Source organism: Phodopus roborovskii, unplaced genomic scaffold, assembly GCF_943737965.1.
Source record: "Phodopus roborovskii unplaced genomic scaffold, PHOROB, whole genome shotgun sequence".
In the NCBI taxonomy this organism is placed as follows: domain Eukaryota; kingdom Metazoa; phylum Chordata; class Mammalia; order Rodentia; family Cricetidae; genus Phodopus; species Phodopus roborovskii.
This window is the reverse complement of record NW_026125281.1, coordinates 39791447-39818361: the sequence shown is the minus strand read 5'-3', so window position 1 is coordinate 39818361 and position 26915 is coordinate 39791447. Positions and strand designations below refer to the sequence as shown.

At 39.5% G+C, this 26915-nt stretch overlaps 1 protein-coding gene across 1 annotated transcript in view; it reads right to left on the bottom strand.

The window, feature by feature from the left end:
- Cntn5 (contactin 5) overlaps positions 1-26915 on the bottom strand; it is a 635441-nt gene that overhangs the window by 285200 nt on the left and 323326 nt on the right. The window contains exon 7 of the mRNA XM_051199086.1: positions 3508-3610. Coding sequence (XP_051055043.1) covers positions 3508-3610 — 103 coding nt within the window. The remainder of the gene's footprint in view (positions 1-3507; positions 3611-26915) is intronic.

Sequence of the window (26915 nt, the reverse complement as noted above, 5' to 3'; positions counted from 1 at the left end):
AACATGTAAATACTTTTTATCAGACTAGATCTCATGATAAATATTCTTATATAATCAAAACAAGATAGAGAAGCAGTAAATCTAAAACAGTAGGGAAATGAATAAATGGAGGCAAGAATAGGCAAGGCAAGGAAACATTCAGAGAATGATTCTACATTTGAAAAAAAAAAGGATGATCATAGAGTCATGGATTGAAGTACAGAATACACAACATAGGTGCATTTTAGGGTGTAATATAAAGAAGTCATTTATGAGAAAGTATTTGACTTAAGTAGGCTTAGTATGTCTAAGTTATTTCTTGAATACTGTCTAGCTAATGGATACTGGGGGAGGTAACAGTGATGAGCAAATGAGCAATACAAGCCATGCTCTCGGAGGCTTATGTCCTTAACACAGAGAGACACTTGACTGGCTATTGTCTGTTTTCCCTGTCTGCCATTGTCTTTCCTCTAAACTTTCTCTGATGACTATATCTTCTCTGCTTTTTGGTCCCATTTAGTGGGGAATTTCTACTTGGCCAGAAGAAAAGATAAGAAATTATAAGAAATGGAAATCAATATGTAAATTCCTGAAGTTCTCTTCATCCGTATTCTTGTCCTGGCCTGAGTGATTCTCTCCACTGCCTAGCCTCTGATATGGTCCCATCTTGAGCTCATCCTTGTTCTGGTGTCATGAGCTCTCTACTCTCTCGCAGATAGTAATGAGTTCTTAGGTGTTCCAAGTCTACAGATGTTCCATTTTGCTTCTCCTTTTCAACCTTACCACATTTGTAGAGGAATCTCATAGAAGTTTTTGAATGAAGAGTAGTAAGTATAAATCATACCCAATAGCTCATAGATGTATATATTAACCATATATATAATAATCTAATATAAAGTCTCTTTAAGGGAGCAATGAAAGGCAGCTGCTTTGGAAGTAATGGGAAATGTTCCAGGCCTAGGAAAGAATAGATCCAAAGTCTATGAGACCATGAGACAGAACAGAGCTTTGAGAATGCCATTCTAGAATCTAGTCAAGAGCAGCAGTTTATGAGGGACACTGATTGAAGCATACTATGCACACACAGTGAGAGGCAGAGTCTGTCTGTGTAGTTAGATCCTGACTGATACCAAGTGACAGACAGTTCTACAGAAAATGTTCAGCAGGGCCTCCTTCATCAGGAAAGTAGCCAGAAGCTCATGCAGGCTACGAGTAATGACCAAGCAGTGAATCTGATGGTCATTTCAAACTGTTGTGTGTGGTGTTCATGTTGGAAGTGATGGCCTGCTTCTTACAATGCTAGAAAGGAATTTAAACAGGTCAAGATGCTCCTTTAAATTATTTTATTTTTATGGGGTGGCAGGTGAATTTTAAGTATTGGTATATTTCCTCATAATGATTTTTCTCTCCCATCACCACAATTTATAGAAAGAGAATTAAGCACACCTGAGAGAGAGAGAGAGAGAGAGAGACAGACAGACAGACAGACAGACAGACAAACAGACAGACAGACAGACAGACAGAGAGACCTCTTTCACAGAGGCAGTAGGTCTTTTTTTTTTTAAGTACCCACTTTTCAGCTTATTTATTTAATTGAGTGGAAACAAGAAAGACCTAAGAAGTTAGAGAAAGCAAAGATTTGACAATGTAAATAACTTGAACTGTTGGGTCCCGCCTAGGAGGAGAGAAACTGCAAGCATCAATTTGCTTAGCATAATTCAAACCTCCTCCAAACAAACACATATAACTTATTAAATAACTTGCCTAGAGAAAGGCTGTATGTTTTATGTTTTTTTCTCTATAAAATGAGTTTTCTAATTTGTTTTACAATATGACCCCTTTTTGTTTGGCTTTAGTACCAGTTTTTGCCATTGAAGAATCATTTAACTGTAGGACATACTGAGTCTTTGAAATCCCATTGGAATATATTATTTTTCCATTTGTCAAGATTAGGGGTTTGACTTTGGTTCCTCCCAGGAACATGAGTGCAACACACGAGTTAAAGGGTATCATCCTGTTTCATGCACTTAACTAATGCCTTTGGCTTTGCACGAGTTCTTAGGCCACATGGTCACATGACCACATACTTCCCACATGCATTTATGCCTTTAAATTGTATTTCTATTGTGGATTCATTTGTTTAAACAGTGAGCTACATTGACTTTGGGGGGGGGGGTCTACCATGATCTTAAATGTGAGTGGAACTGCATAGACATGTTATCACAATTTGTCTTAAAAGTGCAACACGTTTTGCTGATGGTATTTCTCCATAAATTTCTGATTGAATCTCTACTATTCACTATTATTCCCCTCACCCCCTCCAACTCCTGCCTCCGTGGGCTAATCCTACTGCACATTTCTGAAGCAAGTTTTATATCTATGTAATACTGTGGGTGTTAGTTTAGCACAACTGGAGTTACATGATTAGTAACTCTGAAAGAGATGCATTTATACAAATTATAATTATAGATCTTGAAGGGACCCTGAGGCCTTGTCATTCTCAAAATAATAACACTGTGTTTGAAACAAATCAGATCACCATAATCAAACATCATCAGAACTACACTCCTGCTCCACATGTTACGCACACTGTAGACAGCAACTATACCAGCAGCACAGGCTATAACCTTCAGAGCCAGGCTCACTCAGCCTAGCCAGCCACCATCTTCCATTTGCAGATACTGTGGACTGTACACGTTACAGCTTTGTTCTGATGCTACTATTTTAGGAGATAATGAAATATTCAGTTTGATCCCTGTTCCTATCTCTTACAGTATGTCTCCAGTAGGTGTGCATATGTGTGTATGTTCATTTATATGCAGACATGCATGCATGCATGGGCATGTAGGAGTCAGAAGAAAAACTCAGGTGATTGTTCAAACACTGTTTTTCAGTGACACAGCCTCTCACTCTTATGGAGTTTGTCAAGAAGGCAGGTGACTGTACTACTTACTGCACAGGACCCACCTCTGGTTCCCAGTTGCTGCATTACCAAGAGCATGCAATGTATCTGATTTTTTTCACATGAACTTCGATGACTCTTGCATGGCAAGGACCTCATGGAGAAATACCCCCCATCCTCCTGAAACTCTTGTGATCCTAGAGATTTTATTCAAGTCTGCACTAGTAGGCCTAGGAAAACATTCTACCACTGAGCTGTGTCCCCTGTAGTCTTCACACTCCTGCACATGGGTAGCAGAGAGTACTTTGTCCTTTCACTCTCTTGCCGGAGGAAATCAGAGAACAATGCTGAGGTTTTCAGATCACTAGACAGAGGAATGAAAAGTCTCCTGCAGTCTAGACAGACTTCCTTGATGTCAAAACAACACCTCAAGCACTGCTGTGCATAGAAATGACTTGACATCTCAAGGGACATGACTACTCCTCAATTCCCAGCCTGCCTTCTAAAAACTTTATAGTCACTATGGGTCTTCTGGGAAACTGAAACCTAGCAAATTAAGTGATCCAAACTGCTGAGTCATCTTTTAATAAACAATTTTGTCTAATTATAGAATAATATGTACTTACTTGCCAAGTGCAAAGCATTCCATCTTAACAGTTGTTCCCTTAGCAGCCGTAACCGTGAAAGGAAAATGGACCTCAATTTTCGGCTCATATTCTCCCATCACACCTGGGAAATAAAGAACAGTTTTTAAGCATACAATGAATGTCAGAGTTTTCTTTCCAGTCTTGGAGATATTACATGGGAAAATCACTATAGTTTGGTAGTTGATGCGTGTTGTGCTGGATGACTACTAAAGTTTTTGATATGCTGAAACAAAAGGCATATTTAGGGTCTGTTATCATGGTGAGATCCAAATACTCCTTTAGGAATGGGGTTGTCTGATCTCTTCATAGACATTATTCAAAACTATAATCAGCATGTAGAGTTTGGATAAGTTTTTAAAGGTTAATTATTTACATGTATGTATATCTTTATTTGTGCCTATATGTACAGTGTATATGCACACCCATGGATGTCAGAAGAAGGAAATGGATTATGTAAAGTATGCGTTCCAAGGTGCTGTGAGGTGCCCAATATAGGTGCCAGCAACTAAACGTGGCTCCTCTGCCCGAGAGCTTCAAGCACTCTTATCTACTGAACCCCAGTTACTAGACTTATTTTACAAAGTACATGGACAGGTTTATTTCCCATGATAAATAATTGTACTTTTGAATGAAAATGTTAGAAATTTAATTTTGGCATGTACATTCTTATTTTATTTACATTTTATTTTCGTGTGTGTGTATGTGTAAGCAAGTGTGCGTATGTATATGCAGGGGATCATGGAGGAAAAAGAATGTTTTGGATCCTCTAAGGAGTTCCAGGCAGTCATGACCTGCTCAATATTATTGCTGGAAACTGAACTCCAGTCCTCTGGAGGAGCAGCCAGCATCATTAATCTCTGAGAAATTCCTTCTACCCCTTTAAGTAGTATTTTTAATAGTCTATAATTTGCAAATAATTTTGCTAAGAAGTGTGAAGTCATTAGTCATGTATTTTGCTCCCAAGCATTCAATAAAGACACCTTTAAAGAGGAAACCGGTATAAAATCAAGTGAATGGAAAAGCTATACTACATCATAGTGGCAGGAAGGAACAAGGTCCACGAATGAGGTATATCCAAAGTATTATGTATTCTGGAGTATGAGAGCAAGTGGGCAAAGGGAGAAAGCTGAAAATCACTTCAAAGGAACCATGACAGAGAAGAACCACCAAGGGTGGGGTGACCTGTTTCCTTGGTGTGTCATTATGGGAAGGAAAATAATGTGCAGCCCTGGAAATGTAAACAGGAATCAGAGAACACAGGGTGCTGATCCTCAGAGAGGGCCTTCCTAAGGGGACCATCTGGGTTCCCATCAGATGGCATGGATAATGAGATGGGCGCATACACTGGAGCTTGAGCAGAGGCAGTCCAGTCAACCACATGAACTCAGGTATTCTCAGAAGTAACAAAGATCCGAAGTCCAACAATAATTGGAGGCAGAGCAAGGGCAGCAAATGTGCAAAACTAAAAAAGAAACAAACTGGAGTACGTCACACACAGTGCAGTACAAGGATAAGTTGACTTCCAAGAAAAACACTGAAGTTTCCAGGTCAGGGTAGATGAAAAGAAAAAAAGGCAGAGAAATGGATGGGTACCAGTTTACAGCTCACGTATAGAGTTTGTGCCTTGCACACACAAGGCCTGGGATTGAAATCTACACCACACACAAGAACATAAATAGCTTTGGAAGTACTAAGTTTGAAATACAGAACACGCAGAAATAAGTTTGTGGCTTATTGAAGAAAGGAATAGATCTGTACAGCTGAAAAGCACCTTGTGTCACCATGTAGAGGTGTCAATTACACTGTAGTTTGTAACTTTTGCCTGATAAAAATCAGTGCTCTAGCTGTGGACTGGAGGATTCTGGGACTGTTGGCATCAGGTAGCCTTAGGGCTAGTTTTCTCTTGAACATAATGTTTAGGAGCTATGTGTAAAGCACTGGAGGATCCCAACAGACTCTGCCAGATGCTGTTGCAAGGAAGCTCAGTACGTGTTTGAAGATGTCTGTGTTGATGAACACGTATGCCTGCAGGCTTTTATGTATACAACTTTGTGTGATTTTTTTTTTCTTGTGTATGTAAGATGAGAGGAGAAAGGAAGAGGCCAGGACACTTTTAAAATGACATAAAATATGAAGATAAGACACTAGGAGAGTTGTCCCAGAGAAGGTATATTTTTTGTATGTTTATCGTTATGATGCATTTAAGATAAAACGCAAAGGGGAAACGTACAATTTTAGCAAGGACGTCTTTGAAACTTTAAGATTATCCTTGAACTTTTGTGCTAGCTTGCAAATCAGTGACTGAAGGGAAATTACTGATGATGCTTTTATCACAGAGTCAGATGAGAATCAGTGCATGATTTCCCAGAGCCCAGTGACGTTTCCATTCATTTTTCTAATCCTGTAAAGTGAGGCATAGAAGGGAACTACAAGTTACACCCTGTGTGCTCCAACGGGTGGGTTCTGGCAACTGCTCTCTGCTTGCCTGTGTGCCGCATACAAGAGCCTGATGTGAGTGGGATGGCTTGCATAATGGTATCACTCAACCCATTTGCTTAAGCTCTGTCTCAGCCTCTATCTCTAAGCAGTGCTTTCCTATCTATACTGCTTTTCTGAATATCTTCCCTCTCCCCATTTCCAAACCTTCTTCCTCTCATGTTCTTCCAGATTCTCCTTTTCTACCCTGCTCCTTGTTGGCATTTCAGTAGTGGGATCTGCTGTAAAATCAGCTGAGTGTATCCAGCTGTGTAAAGTTTATCCTCAATGCCCTGTTTGTAAGTGCCATGTCAGGACTCCTAGACATCTTCACTTCTGCCTTTACTGAAGTAACATCATCATCTTCAGTCAGTTTCTTACAATAGATTCTTCACTTTTCCTTTCTATTGATTGATTATTCTTCTGTACTTCATAAATCACGAGGTAAATTCAATCTAAAGTCTTGAGTTTTATGAGGCCCTGTGCTGCCTGGGAATTCCTAGGTGCAATTGATACTATAGAAAAGTGGGACAAATTGATCCCAACTCAAAAAGTACTTCTATATAGTTACTTCTAGAAAATTCTACAAAGAAAGCTCATCAGAAAGGTATCTGAATCTCCAGTAATTTATTTTGGTTTTCTTTCCTAGCCTAAATAAGTACTAATTTTGGAATACAATTTTATATTAACACAACATAATCATTTGATAAAAGCAGCTGAAATAAAATTACATATTAAAACAAGACGAAAAAGGGAGAGTAAGAGGCTTTAAGCTACAAAACTTAAGCTGAGCTGGACTGTAAGGAGTAGGGATGTTCTCACTGACTTCACCCAGAGAGCAATCATACCAGGCACACAAGATAGCACATCCTTCATGCTGTGCTCTTTGCCAGCTGATGAAATTCAGCAATTATTCTAGCTTACCCCATTTCATGAGGTAAACATGACATAGCCATCACTGTAGTACAGTGTCTCAATTCACGTGTCATTTAAATGTTAAAGTCTTATGTTGAACATGATTTGACGCAGAAAGGAAAAGTAATAGGCTTAAGAGACACCCTGTTGGAAATGGAAGTACTTGGTCTGGTTTCCTCACCAAGGTGGCTTTTTGAACTTCTGATTACCCCTGATTCTGGCTGACGATTGTCTAAGAGCCCCTGCTGTATGCCTTGTATTGTTTTCCCCACACCTATCTCTCCTGACTTACTGACAACCCTGCTTTACAATTACATGCCATTAAGATGACTTCAAATTGCCCCAGTTCCTAATAAATGGATGCCCTCCAGCTGAGGGGCCATTACTTTCACTGGAGTCTTTATGAATGTTGATTTCCTTCTTTATTGCAATTGCTCATAGGGAGCCAGGGCTCATTCCCTTAAATTGACTGCAATTCAGACCATATTATTGAAGAGAAAGCTGATGCCACCAGAAGAATCTGCACAAATTATGAAACACTTACAACCTAGGCATAACACTGAGTCTGGTGAAGAACTTAGGTGGTGCTCTGAACTCTGTCTGAGTGGATTCTCTGTACTTCAATACACACTCATAGGATTAGTGTGTAGAAGACTAATGTTCATGGATGTGTCCCATAAGTACTGAAAACATCAGTGACTTACCCTAGTACTAGGGCTTCCTATGATTTGCAGGGGATTTGTTCTAGTTGGTTATTCTATGTGATAGCTGACCTTTCTGGCACTCATGGTAATACACATTTCTAGAATACTGGATTCATGCCCAGTAAATTTACAACATTTGACTAAGACAGTGAGATGGGAAGACTTGGCAAATCTCTTTCTTATGTGCAAATGATGGATATTTACATTGTACCTGCTGACCACATTCAGTATGTTTTTATCTTTCAAGAATAATAGCATGTTTCTCAGCAATTCTTTGGGAGAAACCTAATACTACATCTCAGGCAGAAGGAGTTGTACAAGAGGCACCCTATTTTTGTATAGTTTCTGCCTTCTGGTTATTATTATTTTGGATTTAACTTGCTTTGAACATCTAGCTCAAGGTTGACCAATCAGATTGTGTTATTTCCTATTCATCACATATATTAATTCCTGGAAGGGTAGCTGTGGTTAAAAGTTTTCAAATATAGACAGAAGAGAATCTAAGTCTTGACTCTTTGTTGATATGTGATATTCTCTGAACCTTCACTCCATGGAAGGAAATATTCTGCCATTGACAGAAGTTATTACTGATAGCATGCCACTTGTCATTTCTGTTCAAAGTCTAGTGTTCTGCCCTTTTTTTCCGCAAATAAATGAATAGGAATGTTTTGGTGATTTCGGTTTGGGGTTTTCATTGAAACATGATTTGTTCAATGTATTACATGCAAGACAACCGATGGTTATCCGATTCCAGATTCTGGCTCTCCTTAGTAATATTCTAAACTCACCATAATCAAAATACTATCCTAGAAGAAGGACAAGATAGAGGTGATAAGAATCTGTTAAATTGAAACAATAGATTTGCTCTCTTTAAAAGCACTTTACAATTTAGTAGAGAATTTAAATTTTAAGGAAATAGAAGTCTCAAGCTATACAAAAACTATTATAGAAGAGGAAGTATGTGGCTTCAAAAGCTTATGTAGCCTATAATAGGAGATAAGAGAAAAGAGAGATGCTGAACAGACAAGTAGGAGAAATATTTCAATTGTGTTGAAGGAGTTATCTTAGAATTAGTGGATGTTATGTGTGGGAAGTTTAATGACGATGTAGAAGAGACAATTTTAGTAAAGATATAGATGTTTAGAGTGTCTGTGTGGCTTCTAGTGGGTACTAAATTTTGTTACATGGGTTATGCAGATGCAGTAAGAGAAATTTCAAAGATAAGTTGGTGTTAGTTGATGAATAATATTTAGTGATGTAGTTTCTCATTTTTCTGTAATGATACTAGTAGTGACTATAAATTTATGTGAGTGCTTTTAGAAATGTGTGCTTCCTGACCAATAGCCATTCTGCTTCATTTAGAGGTAGTAATAGTTAGCTTTAATTGTAATTTGACACAACCTGAATCACCCAGGAAGAGACTCTCAATGGAGAAGTACATATATTTGGTTGGATTAAGGGAAATCATCATACCAAAGTTAATTTATACAGGAAGACACTATCCACTGTAGGTAGTACCATTCCCTATGAAGAGTGTCCTGAATTCTATAAGAATGGAGAAATCAAATAACCACAAACCAGGAAGTGAGGTCACATGCACTAATTTCTGTCTTCACACTGTGAATGTGGTATGACCAGTATCTCAGGATCCTGCTTCCTTGCCTTCCTCATTGTGATGGGCTGCCTTCTGGAATTGTGAGCTAAAACAAGCCCCTGAAGTACTTTTTTTATCATAGCAACAGAAACAACTAGAACAGATATAGAATCAACATACCTTTTACCAGTGATATCATGTTGGTGAATTGAATACATAGTGTCAGTAATTAAGATAAAAAGAGGACTAGAGGAAAGCCCTGTGATTTGGGTTGAAATTGTTTAAAATATAACCATGTAATCTATTAGAAATGTATGGAACAGTAGATTCCCTACTTTATATTATTTATAATACTTGAGATTCTGTACAAATTTTAATTCTAATTTTTTTGTTAATATTGAGTAGAGCAAAGAGAAATAGTCATTTTACTATATGTGTTGTTGTGTTATATGTGATAGTTCTAAACCTAGAGCAATAGATTATAACGGTAACAGAATGACACAAATGAAAAAGAAGATCAATTACTGAAATGTGAACACTACATCTAAACAGATGTGCTATGTGTGACAGTAGCTATTGCACTTGTCATTTCATCATGTATTTCATGTCACAACACTTTAAACTTTAGGTCTCTGGTGCAAGATTCCAGTCACAGCCCTGACATGGATGAAACATCAAGGTGACCCAATTTTCTCATATACAATAATGATGCCAATGTTCCTGTGAGTTTAGAAACTTAGCATCATATTCAGAAATATATAGTATTATAGAGCAGCAGGTATTTTGTTGTTTGCTGTTTTCTGGAAAATACAGAAGCTGTTATATGTTACAAAAGTGCTCTGAAGCATCTTCTTTACAACTTCCTAATGAGATGCATGTAGGTAGTTACTGCACAAGCTTGGGTGAAGAGCCAACACAGTGCTTCGCCTTTTCAAAGGTGTGTGCTCTCCTGAGTTATACATTCAGGCTCTGCATTGTTGCTATGCCTACCGAACAAGGAAGGATTCCCAGACACGAGGAAATACAAATACAAGCACCATTGCAGGTACTGCTTATGTGGGAGAAAACCCACAGTGTTTTTATTCACTGGGAGAAAGTATTTCTATTACTATTATATATGCTCTGAAAATCAGGGGGAGGGAAACCCACAGATTTATTTTTCCCTTTAAGTATCAAAATTAATTGAGGAAGGGGCCCACTTTAGGCTGTAGTTGTTTTCCTCTGGTTACTGAGCTTTAGGAATGATTTTCTATTGTGATTCAGTAAAATAATATCCATCTCTCTCCATCATCACCTTAATGCTTATTCCATATATATCAGTAATTCATAAAATTATTTATAAATATGAAACATAAAGAAAGAAACTTTTACTTCCCCTGTGCATATAAGCTCCCCACTGCATTAAAATAATGTACCAGAGAAATCAAACTCTTCCAGTGTTACCATGGGGATAGTGAGGTGGCTGAAGGAGCAAAGGCTCTTCTCACACAATCCTGGAGCCCAGCCCATGACTCCAGCAGCACATGTGTACAAGTGGAAGGGGAGAACAGAATCAACAAACCTGTCCTTCTGCACAAGTGCACATTGAAACATATACAAATGATAACAGGAAAAACAATGACTGCTGTGTAGAGAATCAACAATCTCAAAGAAACTGACACCATGGCTCAGTATGAACTCGAATGAGACGTTAGTTGAGGAGTTTTTCTCAGACCGTGGGCATAGGCTTCATTTTAATGTTTCTATGGATACAAATATAAGAAGGTCTCCATCAACATATTAACATAGCAAAATATAACTATTTTACACACATGTCACTTAAAACACATATAGGTGATTTTGTAAATTACGTCCCTTTGACTTTGTGTTTGTCTTCATGCCTTTCTAGCTGTCCATATTGTTGGAACTGGAATGATTTCAATGTGTGTGTGTGTGTGTGTGTGTGTGTGTGTGGCTGCACAAACACTGTACTTTAGGGCATGCCACCAGGCCTTCCATAACTGTACTTGAACACAACAGACTGGGTGACAATGAGGAAACTGGTTGCAGAGGCCTTTCTCGGAAGCTTTCCTTACAGCATCCCATCCTTCCTTGGAGGCTAACACTGACTAGAGACATTAGGAGAGTTGCTTTTATGATACAAAACTAACTTAATCAGAAAAAAGTAGGAATCCCAAATAATACATCAATGTTTAAGTCATTAATTACATATTGAGGATTTCTGAATACTCAGCAGGAGAATCCCAACATAACATTGGTTCTTTGCTCCTATGAATTAACCAGAGACCATGGTTTTTGTGTAATTTACTAGAACTTTTATGCCTTCTGGAATGGTTTATAATTAGAGGGAGAAGGGAGAATGCCTTATGCCTAGGATAGATTTACTGAATATTACATACAACTTAATATGGCCGCATATCCACAGTCATTCAGTGAGATCCTGAACAACACAATGATAGCAAAAGAGTCCAGGCCAACCTCAGCCATAAGGAAGTGGTATCTTCAAACTCATTGCTATCAAGTTAATACATGCTGGGTGAGACAACTGACCAGAAGAAAAGCTGTAGATTTTAGCTGCACTGCATGGCTGCAGAAGTATTAGCAACCAGCAGAGCCATCTGTTGCTTGTTGTGACTCCTGGAACCATGTGGACTCATCTGCCTTCCACCACAGACTCACAATGTCATGGCATGTCACAGACCCTAGCCATGGCATCTATAATAAATTCTTTGTCTTATGAACACAGAAAGTCTCTTAAGCATTTATCCTTGGTAACTACATTGAACACTATTTTCCATACCTTTATTACTTTCTATTTCTGAGATTTTATGTTTCTATAAAATATTTCTTCCAGTGAGTTTTCTTAAGCAGAGCTATTTACAAATCCACACAGCAACCCCACAATGCCAATAGTCTTCCAGTACCCTGGAGGAATTACTTCTGTCAGTTTGGTTGATCAGCTGCTTATCATAAAACCTTAGGAAAAAATGTCACAAATAACTGGTTTCAAACTATTGTTAAAGGTTTATTTTTATTTCCTTCTGCATGGATTGTTTTCTCAAGGCAGTCTGTTGAGAATGTCATCATTCCTGCTGTTAATACTCACATGTAACATGTTTGCATACTCTCCCCCATTTGTTCAATAAGCATCACACCATGAGTTTTATTTTACAAACTCGACTGATTTCGATGAGCACATGCATGATACTGTACAAAGAGGCAATTGTATGATCACAGCTTTCTCTCAGGACGTGATGTGCACAAAAGACAATGTAATGCCAAGAAACTGAGCACCTGATGAAAACACAAGGCTACGGTCAGCACATGCAGTAATTTCAATCTTGCAAAACACAGCAATGGGCAAAATTTTCCATACTTGAAGTGAGAGAAATGGGTGTTAAAACATTTGAGTAGTCCTAGCCCCCTCAGCATTGCTGAGCCATTGGATAACATAGGCCTCAAACTGAAGGTTCTTTTAGTCATGAAACCACTTGCTTTCTTGTGCCTATGTTGTTCCTTAGGAAGAGTTCTTGTTTGTAAAGCAGAACATTCATCTTCAGTTTTCTATACAATCATGTTCTGTAGGAATTAAGACCTTGGCTAAGAATTCACTCCCCTCACCCCACCCCCATCCCCGCTGCCCTCAGGGCAGGCAGCTGTAACCACAGGAAAATAAGAGACATGTTTCTAATGCAAAATGCTAATGCTCTTTTGGCTTCTGCAGCCCTGAAAGCACCCTAACTGGTTCTTAGAACATGAGATGGCTAACTGCCCCCTCTGCTTCCCCCTCCTCCATCTGGTGCCAGGGTATATATGCTATCCCCCAGAGTAAAATAAGTAGAATAAAAAAGCCTTCTTAACATCAAGCCAGAGTCCTGTGTTATTACAAGCAAGAGTCCTGTGTTATTAACCTAGACACCCTCCTCAGTCTCTTGGCACCCCTAGCAGCACAAGCGTCGCAATGGTGTTCTTCAAACTCTGTTTTTATGGGAAATTCTTCCCAAGTCATTGCTCAGCACCCCTTTTAGACTTTCCCTCTAGCTTGTCCTGATTCCTTTGTGATACCCACTGGCCCATAGAACAACTCTCTACCTGGGATCCCAGTGGTAAAACTAAGCTGGAAGGAGACCTTTATCTTCCTGTCTGCCCTTGTTTCAAATGTCCTGTTGCATACTACTCTCTGTATTTCCTTTACATACCCAGTTTTCAACCCTTGGGGTCTCCACTCTTGATGACCAAGGATTCCATTGGCTCTCTCTTGCCACTCTTACAGTCTTCCCTTTTAGCCAATCTCTATTGCTTTGTGACACTTGCTGACCTTCAAAAACACCCTCAGCCAGGGACCTCACAACCAGCAACCTTGGCTAGGGCTTAGAGTGGCCAACAGGAACCAAAGAAGGGAACACAGACCCAACAAAGAGGAGATCAGATATCTACCCCAAGTGATGTTTAAAGCATCATAACTCCAGATGTCTGTATCCTAGCACACAAACACAGACAAGACCATAAGTGACAACATGTGTCCTCCAGAAGCCTAAGACCCTATTACAGAGGTTCTCAACATTATTAATGCTGCAATTCTTTAATATGGTTCTTCAACTTCTGGTGACCCCAACCATACAATTACTTTCATTGCTATTTCATAATTGTGATTTGCCTACTATGATGAATCATAATGTAAACATATGATATGTAAGATATCTAATCTGTGACCCCTCTGCAAGATCTTTCAACCCACAAAAGGGTTGTACCCACAGGTTGAGAAGCACAAACATTTCACTTTATAAGGTGCCACAGGACTTACATATGTATGACTTTAACACAACACACTGAATGTTAACAAGAAGCCTTGTTTTAGTTACAAAGGGCTCTTCTTAGAAGCTAACCTAAGAGCAGGGTGGTGGTGGCTCACAACTTTAATCTTTGCAATTGGGAGGCAGTGGCAAGTGGATTGCAATGAGTTTGAGACCAGCCTGGTCTACAAAGCAAAAGCAAATTTCAGGACAGTCACCCTGCAATAAATATATCAATAAATAAATAGAAACAATTTTTTAAAAATTAATTAATTAATTAAGAAGCTAATCTCTGGTCATTTGGTGCTTCTCAAGTCTCACACTGGTCCGCAAACATTTTTTCACCACCTTCTGAGTTAGTCTTGCAACTATTTCCTCCTGTATTTGGTTATTTTCTGTACTGTATGAACAATCCCACTCAATTTTCAAAATCAGCCTGATTTTATTCTCTTTGTTTTCACAGCAGGCAGATCAAACAATTATTTTATTACCTATCTCATTGCATTTTAATGATGTTTACCTGTCTGTTTTCTTGGTTTCTTTGTGTTTTGGAGCAGTGAAGTAATAGAGTTTATGTTTCTTTGTACATGAAAAGCTTGACTATAGATTTATTAACTTCTCTTTGGTTACATACCACTTTATGTACTCTGGTGTAGAACACAGCCAGCCTCTTCCTGAATACTTAATTTCATTTTTAATTAAAAATGTGTTCTTTGATGGTTTGTTCTGAGAGGCATTTCTTCACTTTGAGAGTGTTTCTAGTGTTTGTATACATGCACCTTTCCTTTTCCTCCCAAGGACATAATTCAGTTCTAGCCTTCAATGCCTGAATCTCTGTTGCTGATGTGATTGGCATCTGCTCCTTGTTGCCTTCTCTTCCAGGCCTACTCTATACTATGAACCCAAATAAATCTCTGGAATTTTATTTTCATGATTTATTTTCCTTTCTAAAAAAGTCAGTGATGTCTCTTGGATTTATTGATGGAATTAAAGTTCATTATTTTGTCATTTAAAGCCTTGAAGAACTTTTTTGTGAAGTGAATCCTTCAACTTTGGTTTTCATTTGATCATTATAAGTCCATTTGACCTGGTCATTTTGTGTCTCCTTGTCTATTTATTTGTTATAGTGGTATGCTAACGTATCTACCCAAATACTTTGAACAAGTCTGGGTCTACTAACTATACTTTTCAATGAACCAAAAATTAAAATTAATAAAAGTTTTAAAACTTGGCCCCTAAATCTATACAGAGAAAGGCAACTTCTAATGGTAAAGAAAAATTTAACTCCTTAAATCAGGAGTGCCATGGATGGCGCCAGAGCCCCCTGACAGAGAAGGGGAGGTGACTGTCCACCACTTATGTCAACATTCCTATGTCTGCTAATTGCTGGTCATAAAGGTCTCCTGATGGTTGTAAGGATCACTCAGCCCAGGGGATGACTGACAGTCCCTGTGACCCTGTAACTCTGCAACGCCATGCCCTGTCTTATCTTACTCAAATGTATCTTGCTTAAAATATATAGTTACTGCTTTACTCTGTACTTTGTATGACCTTAAGTAGCCATGAAAACTCTGGAATTTGTGGCTTTCAACCTCATGGTCTTCCCCTTTAAAAGCTTCCCTTCAAGGCTGGTTGCTGTCTCATTCCCCCATCACAGAGTGAGATCCAAGCGGGCCAGCTTGAACAATGAAGAGAAACCTTTGCATTTGCATCAGATTTGTCTGGCTCCTTGTGTTGGTCTGGGGCTCTGTGAACCTGGCACAACACTCCTCTCTAGACTGTTTTTTATAACTCAACCCACTGGAATGGTCCATCCCACAGGCTGTGTCAGAATCTAAGATTTATGTTTCCTCTCTACTTCATCATTCATTACTTAATGTTTTACCATTTCACACATTGTTCTAAAATGATACATAATCCATGAAGGACTACATTTTAAACTTAGTAAATTCTGTTCATGAATCCTGATATGAACCAAAATGATTAGAGCTCATTACTGAAAATAAAAATAGCCTTCTATGATGAAGACTTCTTTAAAGGAATTAGCGAAATTAGCATTACTTAAGACTAGAAAGAAACTATGAAACTTCTAGGATTTTCTCCTAATGATCAAAGTGTCTTATAAATATGAATATATTTGGAAGAATGGTCCATTTCATTTTGACTAATGGTCATGAAAGGATGAAAAATTGCAATCTAATTCTTCAGTGACCACAGAAAACTAGAAGTCTAAAAAATAGTAGTAAATACCTTAAATTTCAGGCCCTGCCCTCAGCCAGTAAATAGGAAAAATGTCACACTCCTTGCTGCTTACCTGACTTTGTAAACTGCTTGTGAAACCCCCGCCTCAGTGACCTAACGTAACTGCCATTTGTCACCCCGCCTAGGAGCCCGCGCAAATGCAGACCTCCTGGACTATAGAAAACTGGTTGGTCTATAAAGCCAGAGCTTGGAGGGTTTAAATTGATTGGTCTGCACCATGTGGGCTCTGGATACTATAAGATCATTGGTTTAAGATGTGCGGGCTTTGTTGTAACCCTATAAAAGCTGTCTCAATTCTGTACTCAGGGTCCTCAGTCCTCTACCCCTGCGTGGCGCATGACTTTCGACCCCAATGCACTTGGAATATAAAAGACCTCATGATTTTACATCAAGACCGCTTCTCGTGAGTGATTTGGGATGTCGCCTTTCCTGAGTGGGAGTGTGAAGGTCCACGCTCTGCTGCTTGGCAGTCCTTTCAGTCAGAGGGTTTAAAAATATCCTTATGTCCTTAATTCTATAGCTCAGGGTCTACAGGATGTTCTGGCCTTGGCAGAGGATGTCTCTCATCTACATAACAAGGTGCATTTACTCTCAGTTCAAATACCTGGAGGATTAAGAGAAGTAAATCTCTTTGCCCAGCACACATGATAATAGAAGTCCTCACTCACTGTTGGTTGAATACCTAAGAAAAAACTAAGAGCCCATTCAGTATGGATTGAATCTGACCTCCTGACAACTATCCTGTGTCTCTGTCTTGGATTCTTAACCTCTTAAAAGCTAGCCTTTCCCTCATCCGCATTCCCTCACTCTGGTGCGAAACTGGGGCTGCCAGGTGGCTCTTATTGCAGCCTCACAAACACAGCCCCCTAAAGAAGGAATTCTTGAACTGACCAGTTTTGAATTCTGTATTGATATAGTCTGATGGATATGACAATGATATAATAGTTTAAGATAGACTAACACACGACTATGCCATGCTTCTGTTTGATTGTTTATCAATAAGGACACTTACCTAAGGTGTTGACACAGACACATAGAAATCCCGTCCTAGTCTTAGTCTCATGGGGAGGAGTTAATCTCCTTGAACTATGGTTTTCACCTGTCTTTCATTTCACAAATCCTGTTTCTGACTTGGCAAAATACACCAATTGGACTAAGTCAATCAGTTTCCTCGTACCACACTGTTGCACGTATTAGGCAATATTGACCCAAAGTATGAACAAAAATAATCTGACCATGAAAAGATAATTATAAAATAATACTATATTAAGAAGCAATGACAGCTAGGACCTGGTACTTACTAGACATTAAAATGCATGTACTTGGGGACCTGGGAAGATAATGCCATCAATAACACACTTGCATTGTAAGCATGAGAAACTGAGTTTGAACCCAAGTACTCACTTTGAAAGACAAAAAAGTAATGTTAAAGAAACCACTTGAAATAAAGGACAGTCTGATCTAGAATTTGCTAACTTCCCCTCACAGGGCCCTGAGATAACAAGAAACCAAGAATTCACATTGCCCCTCCTTCTCGTGAGTCAGCAGGTGGTAAATAGAGTCCTTAAGAAACAAAGAGATAGCTGCAATTCCGGTTTGCCCAGACAAGATTAATTAGCACACCTTGAGGCCCTAAGGTCTGTTAACCCTAACAGCAAGATCATCCAGCCTCAAAGGGTCATGTACTCAATGGACAGAGGGTCCCACCCTTCCCTAAGCTTGTGGGTTTTGCCTTTAAAAACACCTGTGCCCAGGGAATGAGGCTTCTCTCTGGCCTGCATGATGAGGGAGCCTGTTTTAGCAAATGTTTCCTGTTCATTAAAGCCTCTTGCGTGTTGCAGCAACTGGACTGGACATTGAGTTCTTGGGGGTACCAACTGAAACTGGGAGACTCCTCATTCTGAGGGTTTTACAACTTAAATTCCACACTGCCCTATCCCAGCCTGGCAAATCTGTTGGTTTTATAGGCGAACATGGGCTTGGTAAAATCAAGGTTTAGCAATGTAAGAAATTTGATGACAAATTCAAATATAATCTAGAGGGTCTCCCTTCTTCAATTCCTTTATATTGTCGGTATTTGAATTTCTGAATGACTTTTGAAGGTTATAAGCCACATTTTCCTTATTTGTAAGTTAGCTTTTACTAAGACTTCTGAAGTAAATTGAAATCTACAATGATAATTATAAGTCTACATGGCATTTGAGGTCATGTACCAAGCTTTGTGGCATAATCAAAGGTGACATAATATTGGAAATAGCATTGGATCCTTATAAGGATTTTGTTTCATGATAAATCCTTTGGGTAACAGTTCTATCCCCAGTAACCCCTTGAACAGCTCTGCAGATTCTCATCTTGTCTCTAAGGAAATTAACTCAAGGAAGTTGAAAACTTTCCTGAAGAAAGCAGGCAATTATTAAAGTCTTGAGTCAAGATTCCAGTTTCTATTCACAGACAAGAAATTAGTCCCAGACAAATATGGAGTGGGAAGAGGGTTTTGTTTATATTTTGTTTTTTTTTTTTTTTTTTTTTTTTTTTTTTTTTTGCGTATTCCATTGTCCTCACCCAGTTTCTTCCCAGGGGCCTTTGCATATTCTTTTGCCTACTTCTGGAATGCAACTCAATTCAGAGCAACCAGCAAGCCCTTTGTCTTTCTTCCACCCTCCCTTTAAACACTCATTTATGCAAATTTTCCTGAAAGCCCAGCAGAGGTCAGTCCTATCTCTGTGTCTCCAGAGCACAGGCTCCCTGGTTATCTTTTCACATGGCCGCATGGCTTTTCTTTTTCAGGGCTATCATTTTCGGTTTCCTGCCAGACCACACGCTTGTTGACATTTTACTGGTATGTTATCTTTAATTCCCAGAATGAAATAAAAGATGGGAGGTAGGTCCTTTGCAATTACAATTATTTTAAGTTTAAAATCCATTTCAACCCTATATAGACTGTTGCAAGAATCAAGATACCCAGATTTAAAGGGAACTGAAATCATGGCTTCCGGTGACCCTGAAGAAGGACAACTCAGTGAAGGGTTCCTTGAAGTACATGCAACACACATCTTTAAAAGGTGCCACACTGGTGCACCTCCTCTGCTTATCTTCACACTTCTGCCTCACTTCCTCTTCTCCCAGAGAGTGCTTCAGTCAGAGTTAAAACCATGAGATAAACTAAGCATCAGCACACTACTGTGAAAATAATCGATCTCTAATTCTCTTGACGGAATCTCTCTTGTAAAAACAGCATGCTCATTCACTGTAATGACTATTTACTCAGTGGACGTTTAGCTTGAGTGGTGCATTATGTCACAGGGAGGGAGAGGCCAGTAGACACTTGCATTCCACTGATGGCCTGAGGGCCCATTTCTGAGTTTACAATCTCTAAATTATCCTTACGATTTTTTTTCCTTAGCTAGTTTTGTTTCTTTAACTGAATTTCAGATTATCTGAAAGCTTCTTGAGATTATGCCTTTCATTTAAACAAAAGCAAACTGGGAAAGGCCTGAGGCAGTAATTGGTAAGTGGGGAGGCAGTTGCTTATGAAACATGTGCCAGTTGCCCACCCGTATAATTCACAAGGCAGGTGTGTGATCATGTTGGTGGCTATAAACTGTCTCCACATCAGCACTCATTGTTTATTAAACCAGAGAGTGATGAAAATAGTCATTAAAAATCAGAATATCCTTCATTTTCTTTTTTCTTTCATAGTTGATTTTGAAGTATTACATTTTACAAGGAAGCCCACATCTGAAGAAAAAGCATGTCACGATATTAAGCAGACCTTACTAATTATAAAGGAAATTAGACTCTGTATTCTCTTGATAGCTATTCTGACAGATAATTAACACACTGAGGAGCAGGCAACCTCACATTCTCTATAGATGAATCCTGCCATTCCCAAAGATCAGTATAACCCATTTTCCTTATGTGGGTTACTTCATACTTTGCCTTGTTTCACAAGTTTTATGGATTCGTGTTTTCTTGCTAAATTTAGAAGAATAGACATTGCAGTATGGCTTCCAAGGAAACCAGTAGGGTCTTGTTAGCATGCCCTGCAGATCTCATGCCAGACGGATCAGAGAGGGGATGGCTCAGTGGTAGAATGCTTGTTGCCAAGTATATAAATGAAAGAAAGAAATAAAAGAGAAAGAGTATGGCTGCTCCCAAGAAGGGTGGAGGAGGTTTATTATAGATGCGAGGGAGAGTCCTGAGTGGGCATGCCGACATGACCATGGGCTATGTGAGGAGAAGGGCATGAGAGAGAGAAGGGAGAGCAGGAAACCAGGTGCAGCAGCCAGGAGGCCAAAAGAACAAGAGGGGAGGGGTAACTAAAATGCCTGGATTACATAGGGAAGGTCCTCTTGGGGAAGGACAGGCCAACTCCTGGGCTGGAGACGTAAGGGTAGAGGACAGGATATGCTGAAATCCATACCCTGTAACAGGTGGGGATTGAGGGATGCTGGGAAAACCTGGCAGCCACATCTGCTTTGATATGTTACATAAGCACTTCAGTTGTTTGTCCCTGAGTTCGGCAGCATGAGCTTAGTGTTTATAATGCTAGAACTGTGCAGGATAAGGGACACAGCAGAATCTCAAGACCTTGCTATCTAGCTGGTCCAAGTAGGATCAGGGAGAAATCACGTCTCAACTAATAAGTAAGGTAGAGAGTAATAGAGAAAGAGAACTAATAAATAAGGTGGAGAATGATGGAGAACGACATTTCATATTATCCTTTGGCCCTACACATCTTTACCTATGAGCATCTGTATCTGTAATACACACACATGTAAACACCTCTACATGCATAGAAAACAAAGAAATGAAGAAAAGTTGGATCCCAGAGAATAGTATAGAAATGTTTAATACCCAATTGTGATACTTATGAACAATGTAGGAGACTTGAGACACAGTCATCATCCCAGATATGTCACTAGTTGTCCCTTGCAATGATGGGTATGGTACTTTTTGCCAGCTGACCAGTAAAGCCAAAAAGAAAAGTACACTCTCCAGTGAGACAAGAACAGATAGGAAAAGAGTTGTAGATTTCATAAAAACTGTGTGCATTTGTCTGTGTGTATGTGTATATTAGTATGTAGATGTGTGCTTCTGTGTGTGAGTATGTGTGTGTCTGTACTTTCACAATGCTATTCAGTTTGGGTTGGGAAAAATATAAAGTGCTCATCTTAAAACTACACTGACCTGCCCTTGATCTTCAGAACCAGCCTAGCAGTTGGCCTAGCTGCGAGCTTTTCATGATTCAATGTAAGAGATATAGAGATCACAACTCAAAGAACTGGGTGGATGGACATTTTCTGAAGACCAGAGCCTAAAACTGACTTCTAGACCATACACACGCGCATACACACACACATGCACGCATGCACACACACACACACACACACACACATGCACCCACGCACTTGCATAGACACACACACACAAAAGGCTGTTTTCTTAAGATTATCAGCAGCAGCAGATATAGGAAAGGCACAGCATCAGAAGGATTTTGTCAGCCTGCAGCCTTCTATTTACCTCACCGATTTCCTTCTACAGCACTAAATGACAAGGACTCTGAGACAGAAGGACATGTCCATGAATTTTAAATAAATTAAATAATGACGCAACATATTGGCCAAAGTGAATTGCCTCCCAGGATGTGTATTTTAAAGAATGCAACACTCACTTTCATATATGAGTTGTAGTATAATTTTTGATGAAAACTAGTCTTTTCATTCTGTGGTAAAATATGAACTATCTCATAAGGTAATCTGTAGGGCCAACTTTCCTAAACATTTCAGATTGTTTTCCAGAAATGCATCCAGAAAGCTCAATATGCTAGAACTGATTTTTAACACAAAATATAAATTCCAGTGTTCTTGCAGGACAGAGAAAAACCTTAAAACACCCCCATAATACTCAGTTTTAGAAAAATTAACTGAGAAAAAATGTGAGAGTCAATTCTGCGGGAGAAAATCGAAGGGAATGATTTTAAGTGACTCATACAGTGTCTTAAGGTAATTTTTAAACACCCCTCACTGGGTGTTCAGCAAAGAACCGGGCACATTGCTTAGCAGAACAAACCAAGACTAGAAAACCTGAGAAAAGTAGAAAATCAGCAATTTACTCATAGAAAGATAATGCAAACAAAGCTTCCACGACAAGATTTGTCTTCTTTTGAGTGTGTGTGTGTGTGTGTGTGTGTGTGTGTGTGTGTGTGTGTGTTGTTTGGATTGGTTTTTTGTTTTTCTCTTAAATTTAGTTTTGATTTGGAGGGAGAGGTTGCAAGAGCAGAGGGTAGGTCAAGGAGATAAGTGGAACCAGAACGCATGGTGTTTAATCCATGAAGAATCAATGGCAATCAGAAGAGAAAGAAACCTCCCAGTTTCCTTCAAAGAGTTTCAAACTTCATCTACATGTTTGCATGATTCATCGGGTCTGACCTGCTACTCGGTTTGAGACTTAACCTACCTAAGCCTCAGTGTATCCATCTGAACAAGGGGCTAACATTTATTATCTGTTGTTAATGAACATCAGACAACGTCATCAAGTGAAAATGTGCACAGACAGCATGTTTCCTTTTCAGGGCAAGCATTTTGTCAACAAGGAAGTTATGCACAGAATTAGCTAGTTACGTAGTCCTCGAGTCTCCTCCCTGAATTCACTCCTGGGGATAGAAGAGCAATACAGACATGAGGCCAGTACGTCTGGAGCCGTGGCAGGCCGAGAAAAGCTCTCAGGCTGTTGCTCCTGTGCTGCAGGTCACGTCCCAATGTGATTTGAAATGTGCATGTAGCACAAGTGTCTCTAACAGGACAGGGACGATTGAGAGGGCAAGAGGGTGAGATTTGGCTTGGTAGTGGACTGTGGATGTGGCATAGTCTCTCTGACTTCCACAGCATTGCACAGAAGAGGAAGTCCCTCCTCCTCCTTCCTCTTCTCTCCCGTTTTTACCTTTCTTTCCTGTTCCTTGTCAAATGCCCCGCACTGAACCCAGGGGTTATTTCTCTCCCCCTGCTCTTTACTGAGAACACTTACTTTACAGATGCTTGCAAGGGAACTTGGAAAGTTCCAAGGAGAACTTTACTGTCTGAGTACAAGCATCTCAGCCATGAAGCCTAACAATATTGGAGCTTTACATCAGTCTCCACAGGAATATATGAACATGCTTTTCTTTTATTAATATTTTATTTATTTTGCTGCTGTGTCTCTCAAAGCTATATCATTCTGATAGGAAACAAATTAAATGAAAATATCAGGAAGTTGTTGGACAGATTCTGAATGGAATGCATGTTTATTTGTGCAAACACTTTTGGCAATTAGTCATTCTAGCAAGTCAATTTTTCTTGAGCAGTCTTAAAAGTAATTTAAACCCCTGTCCATAGAGATAAGAATTTTTATCATGAAAATCAATACATATCATCTTATTAACTCACAGCATGTCCCAGAAATTTTGAAGAATTACTTATTAAGTGCTTACAAGTAAGATAAATTTACCAAATATATATGCAGCTTATGCCTTTCTCCTGGCTTTCTAAATGAAAACCAATCATTATAATTCAATTCTATACACTGTGAATCTTTTATAATGGTTATGACAGTAGTGAATATATATACAAGTCTTTTAAAGATGGGATCTCTCTTTCTGTCTCTGTGTCCTCTCTCTTTCTCTTTCTCTCTCTAGTAAAAGCTGGCCTAGAATTTACTATATAACCCATGACGCCCCTGTGCTCATGGCAGCCACTCTGCCTCAGCTTCTCAAGTGCTGGGATTCCATGTGTGGGTGAAAACCATTGGCTTTACATCTTTCTGAGCCTTGAAAGTGGAGTGCAGGCTATGAGACAAGGACCCACAGTGAATTTACACTTAGGGTTCTGGCTTCCGTTTCCATGTTCAGATTTCCTGAGAGACAGCATTATACCCTGTTTTCCTATTTAATGCCCTCCTATCTGGTACTCAGCATTTTCTCAAAATGCGCCAAGAACCTCTTAACTGTTACCCTCGGCCTTTCATCACTCTTGGCTTGTGGCAGGCTACATTTAAAACCGAAAGTATTTCTGACTTTTCTCCTAAGAAATTGCACCTGTACCTTTCAAGATCTGTTCTCAGTTTCCCTCTGAATCCATCTCTCTATGCTCCCCTCCGATTGTGTGTGTCGCTTAGAATTCTCTAATGTCTTCATCACATGTGTACAAGCTTCTGCCAAATGTGTGAGGGCCATGGTCCATGTACACAAAACCATTCCCATCTTCCCCTTCTTTCTCCTTCATTTCATCCCATACCCTGATCAGTGGCCTCGATATTATCCCTACCCAAACTCCTTCTCAAAAGCATTGACATGTTAAATAAAGGAAAGCAGCTTTATACTCCTCTTTGACCAACCAACAAGAAAGTGCATTCATGAAATTGGCATTGCACTCGAGGTCTAAAATTGACTGTAATGATCTTTTTGCTTTGGGTTTAGAGGATGCTGTCTTTCTGAAATGCAAGCCAAGAGGGATGGTCAGCTCATTGCTCCTCAACTTCTCTGAGCTACCAAGTTTTCACTCCAGCCTCTGACTCCTGAGTCTCATGGATAAATAGAAAGAGACTTAGTTAACACTTACATTGGTGGCAGCCACAGGAGGGAGATACAACAGGACATAAAAGTCTCTCTGGGCTGATGACTGAGAAGCCAGTAACTGTGGAGCTGCAATTACTGGCTAAAGCAGCAGTAGATGCTGATGCAGCCACTGTGTCCATGGAAAAATAACAAGACAACCTGGAATCTCATAGTCAGAACAGGCTGTGACAGGTAACCTTAGGGAGGGTGTGGTAATGAACAGGAAGACTCCATCTGGATGCAGAATGAGGATTTTAGTCTTATAAATAAATAATGGATTTGGGGAAGAAAAGTTTAGCTTTTCTATATTTCCCAGACAACCACATTTATTATCACAACTCAATGATTTGCTCTGCCCCTTGAAATATATGTGGTATTTTATAGCACCAATTATTATTTAGTTTAATATTTTCCCAAATGTTTTCATTTTATATTAACATTTGAATAGCTTTTTTTTTTTAAGATTAAAAAAGTGGAGTGTGTGTCTTTCTGTGTGCTCTTATGTGTGTGTTTGTGTCTGTTAATGGGTATTTGCATCTGAGGGTAGGTTCCTGAGGAGGCCAGAAGAGGAATTCAGAACTTCTATGGACGTACAAGTTGTTGAGGAAAGTTTCGGCCTTTTTTTCCCTAGACTTCACCTGGTCTGGTAGCTCTGCCTATGCTTTCTGCCTGGCTATTGGCCAAACAGTGTTTTATTCATCAACCAATAGGAGAAACATATGCAGAAGGACATCCCTATCAACAAGTTGTGGGGATCCCCATGTGAGTCTAGACATTCCATTTTCGGTCATTTTCAAGAACAGTCCCTGTTAATTACTAACCTGTCTCTCTAGCCCCATTCAGTGGTTTTGCAAAACATTTCTTTTCATGAAGTAAACATATAGGTTCAAAATACAGTTTAAAACAAGATGTCATAACTGGAGTAGGAACTCATGCAATATGCAATACTGCCATGGGGCACAAAAAAAAAAAAAAAATAAAAAGACCCTTACAGTAAAATTCTATTGGTCTTAATAATAAAACCCAGAGCCAGATATTGGGGTAAATGCAGAAAGATCAGAAAAGCAATCAGACAAGAAAGTTCTTATCAACGGCAAATCCTCAGACTAAAAGAGGGCTGACCTCCTGTGTCCTCCCACCTTACATTCCTTTCTCTGCTCAGCCATATCACTTCCGGTCTCCACTTTCCTAGCGCCTGTGATTAGATATGTGAGCACTGTTTCTCTTTTAGATGGGTCAGATCTCATGCAGCTCAATGTGACCCCGAAATCCAGATCTCCCAGCCTCCACCTCCAAAGTGCTGGGTTTAAAGGTGTGTGCCCCACTGGCTGTCCTCCATGGCTAATTAGTGTGGCTAGCTCTACCCTCTGATCTTCAGGCAAGCTTTTTTTGTTTGAGCACAAACAAAATATTACCATAGACCCTGGAGGACAGATCCAGTGCTAGGGTTGGGAGGAGGTAGAAGTGTTGGGAGAGAGATGGCACATGGCAGGACGAAAACTAAACAGAGAGAAAGGTTATAACGGGTATCTAAGACCTTTCTCTTCTATGTAGAGGACAAATATTTGATTCATTACTCCCCAAACCACTTTAAAAAAAACTGACTACAAATAAAGTTTCTAATAGGTAGATTTGCTTCTGTGTGTTCAGTTTAGTGATGTATGAGGCAAGCATCCTCAGGATGGTGAGTGATGAGGCAGAGGCTAGAATGTGTCAAGCAGCAAGGCTCCATCCTCTGCTTCCACACAGGGATAGCTGCTATGTTCCTTTACTTTTCTTTGTCCTCGGTACCTAATGTACTATTTGACCCTACTACTATCTATCTACACTTAAAAGTGCAAGGAAATCCCTGGGCATAAGGCCTGGCCTGAGGGGTGATGCAGAGCCCCACAGCTGGACAATGCACAGACACTGGGAGACTTTGCAGCACTCAGTATGAAATGCTGTGGAAGATGATGTAGGAAGACTATAAGAGCCAGAGGGTTTGAAGGACACAAGGACACAGTGTATTCGCCACACAGCCAGACTGACACACATATGCACTCATAGACCGT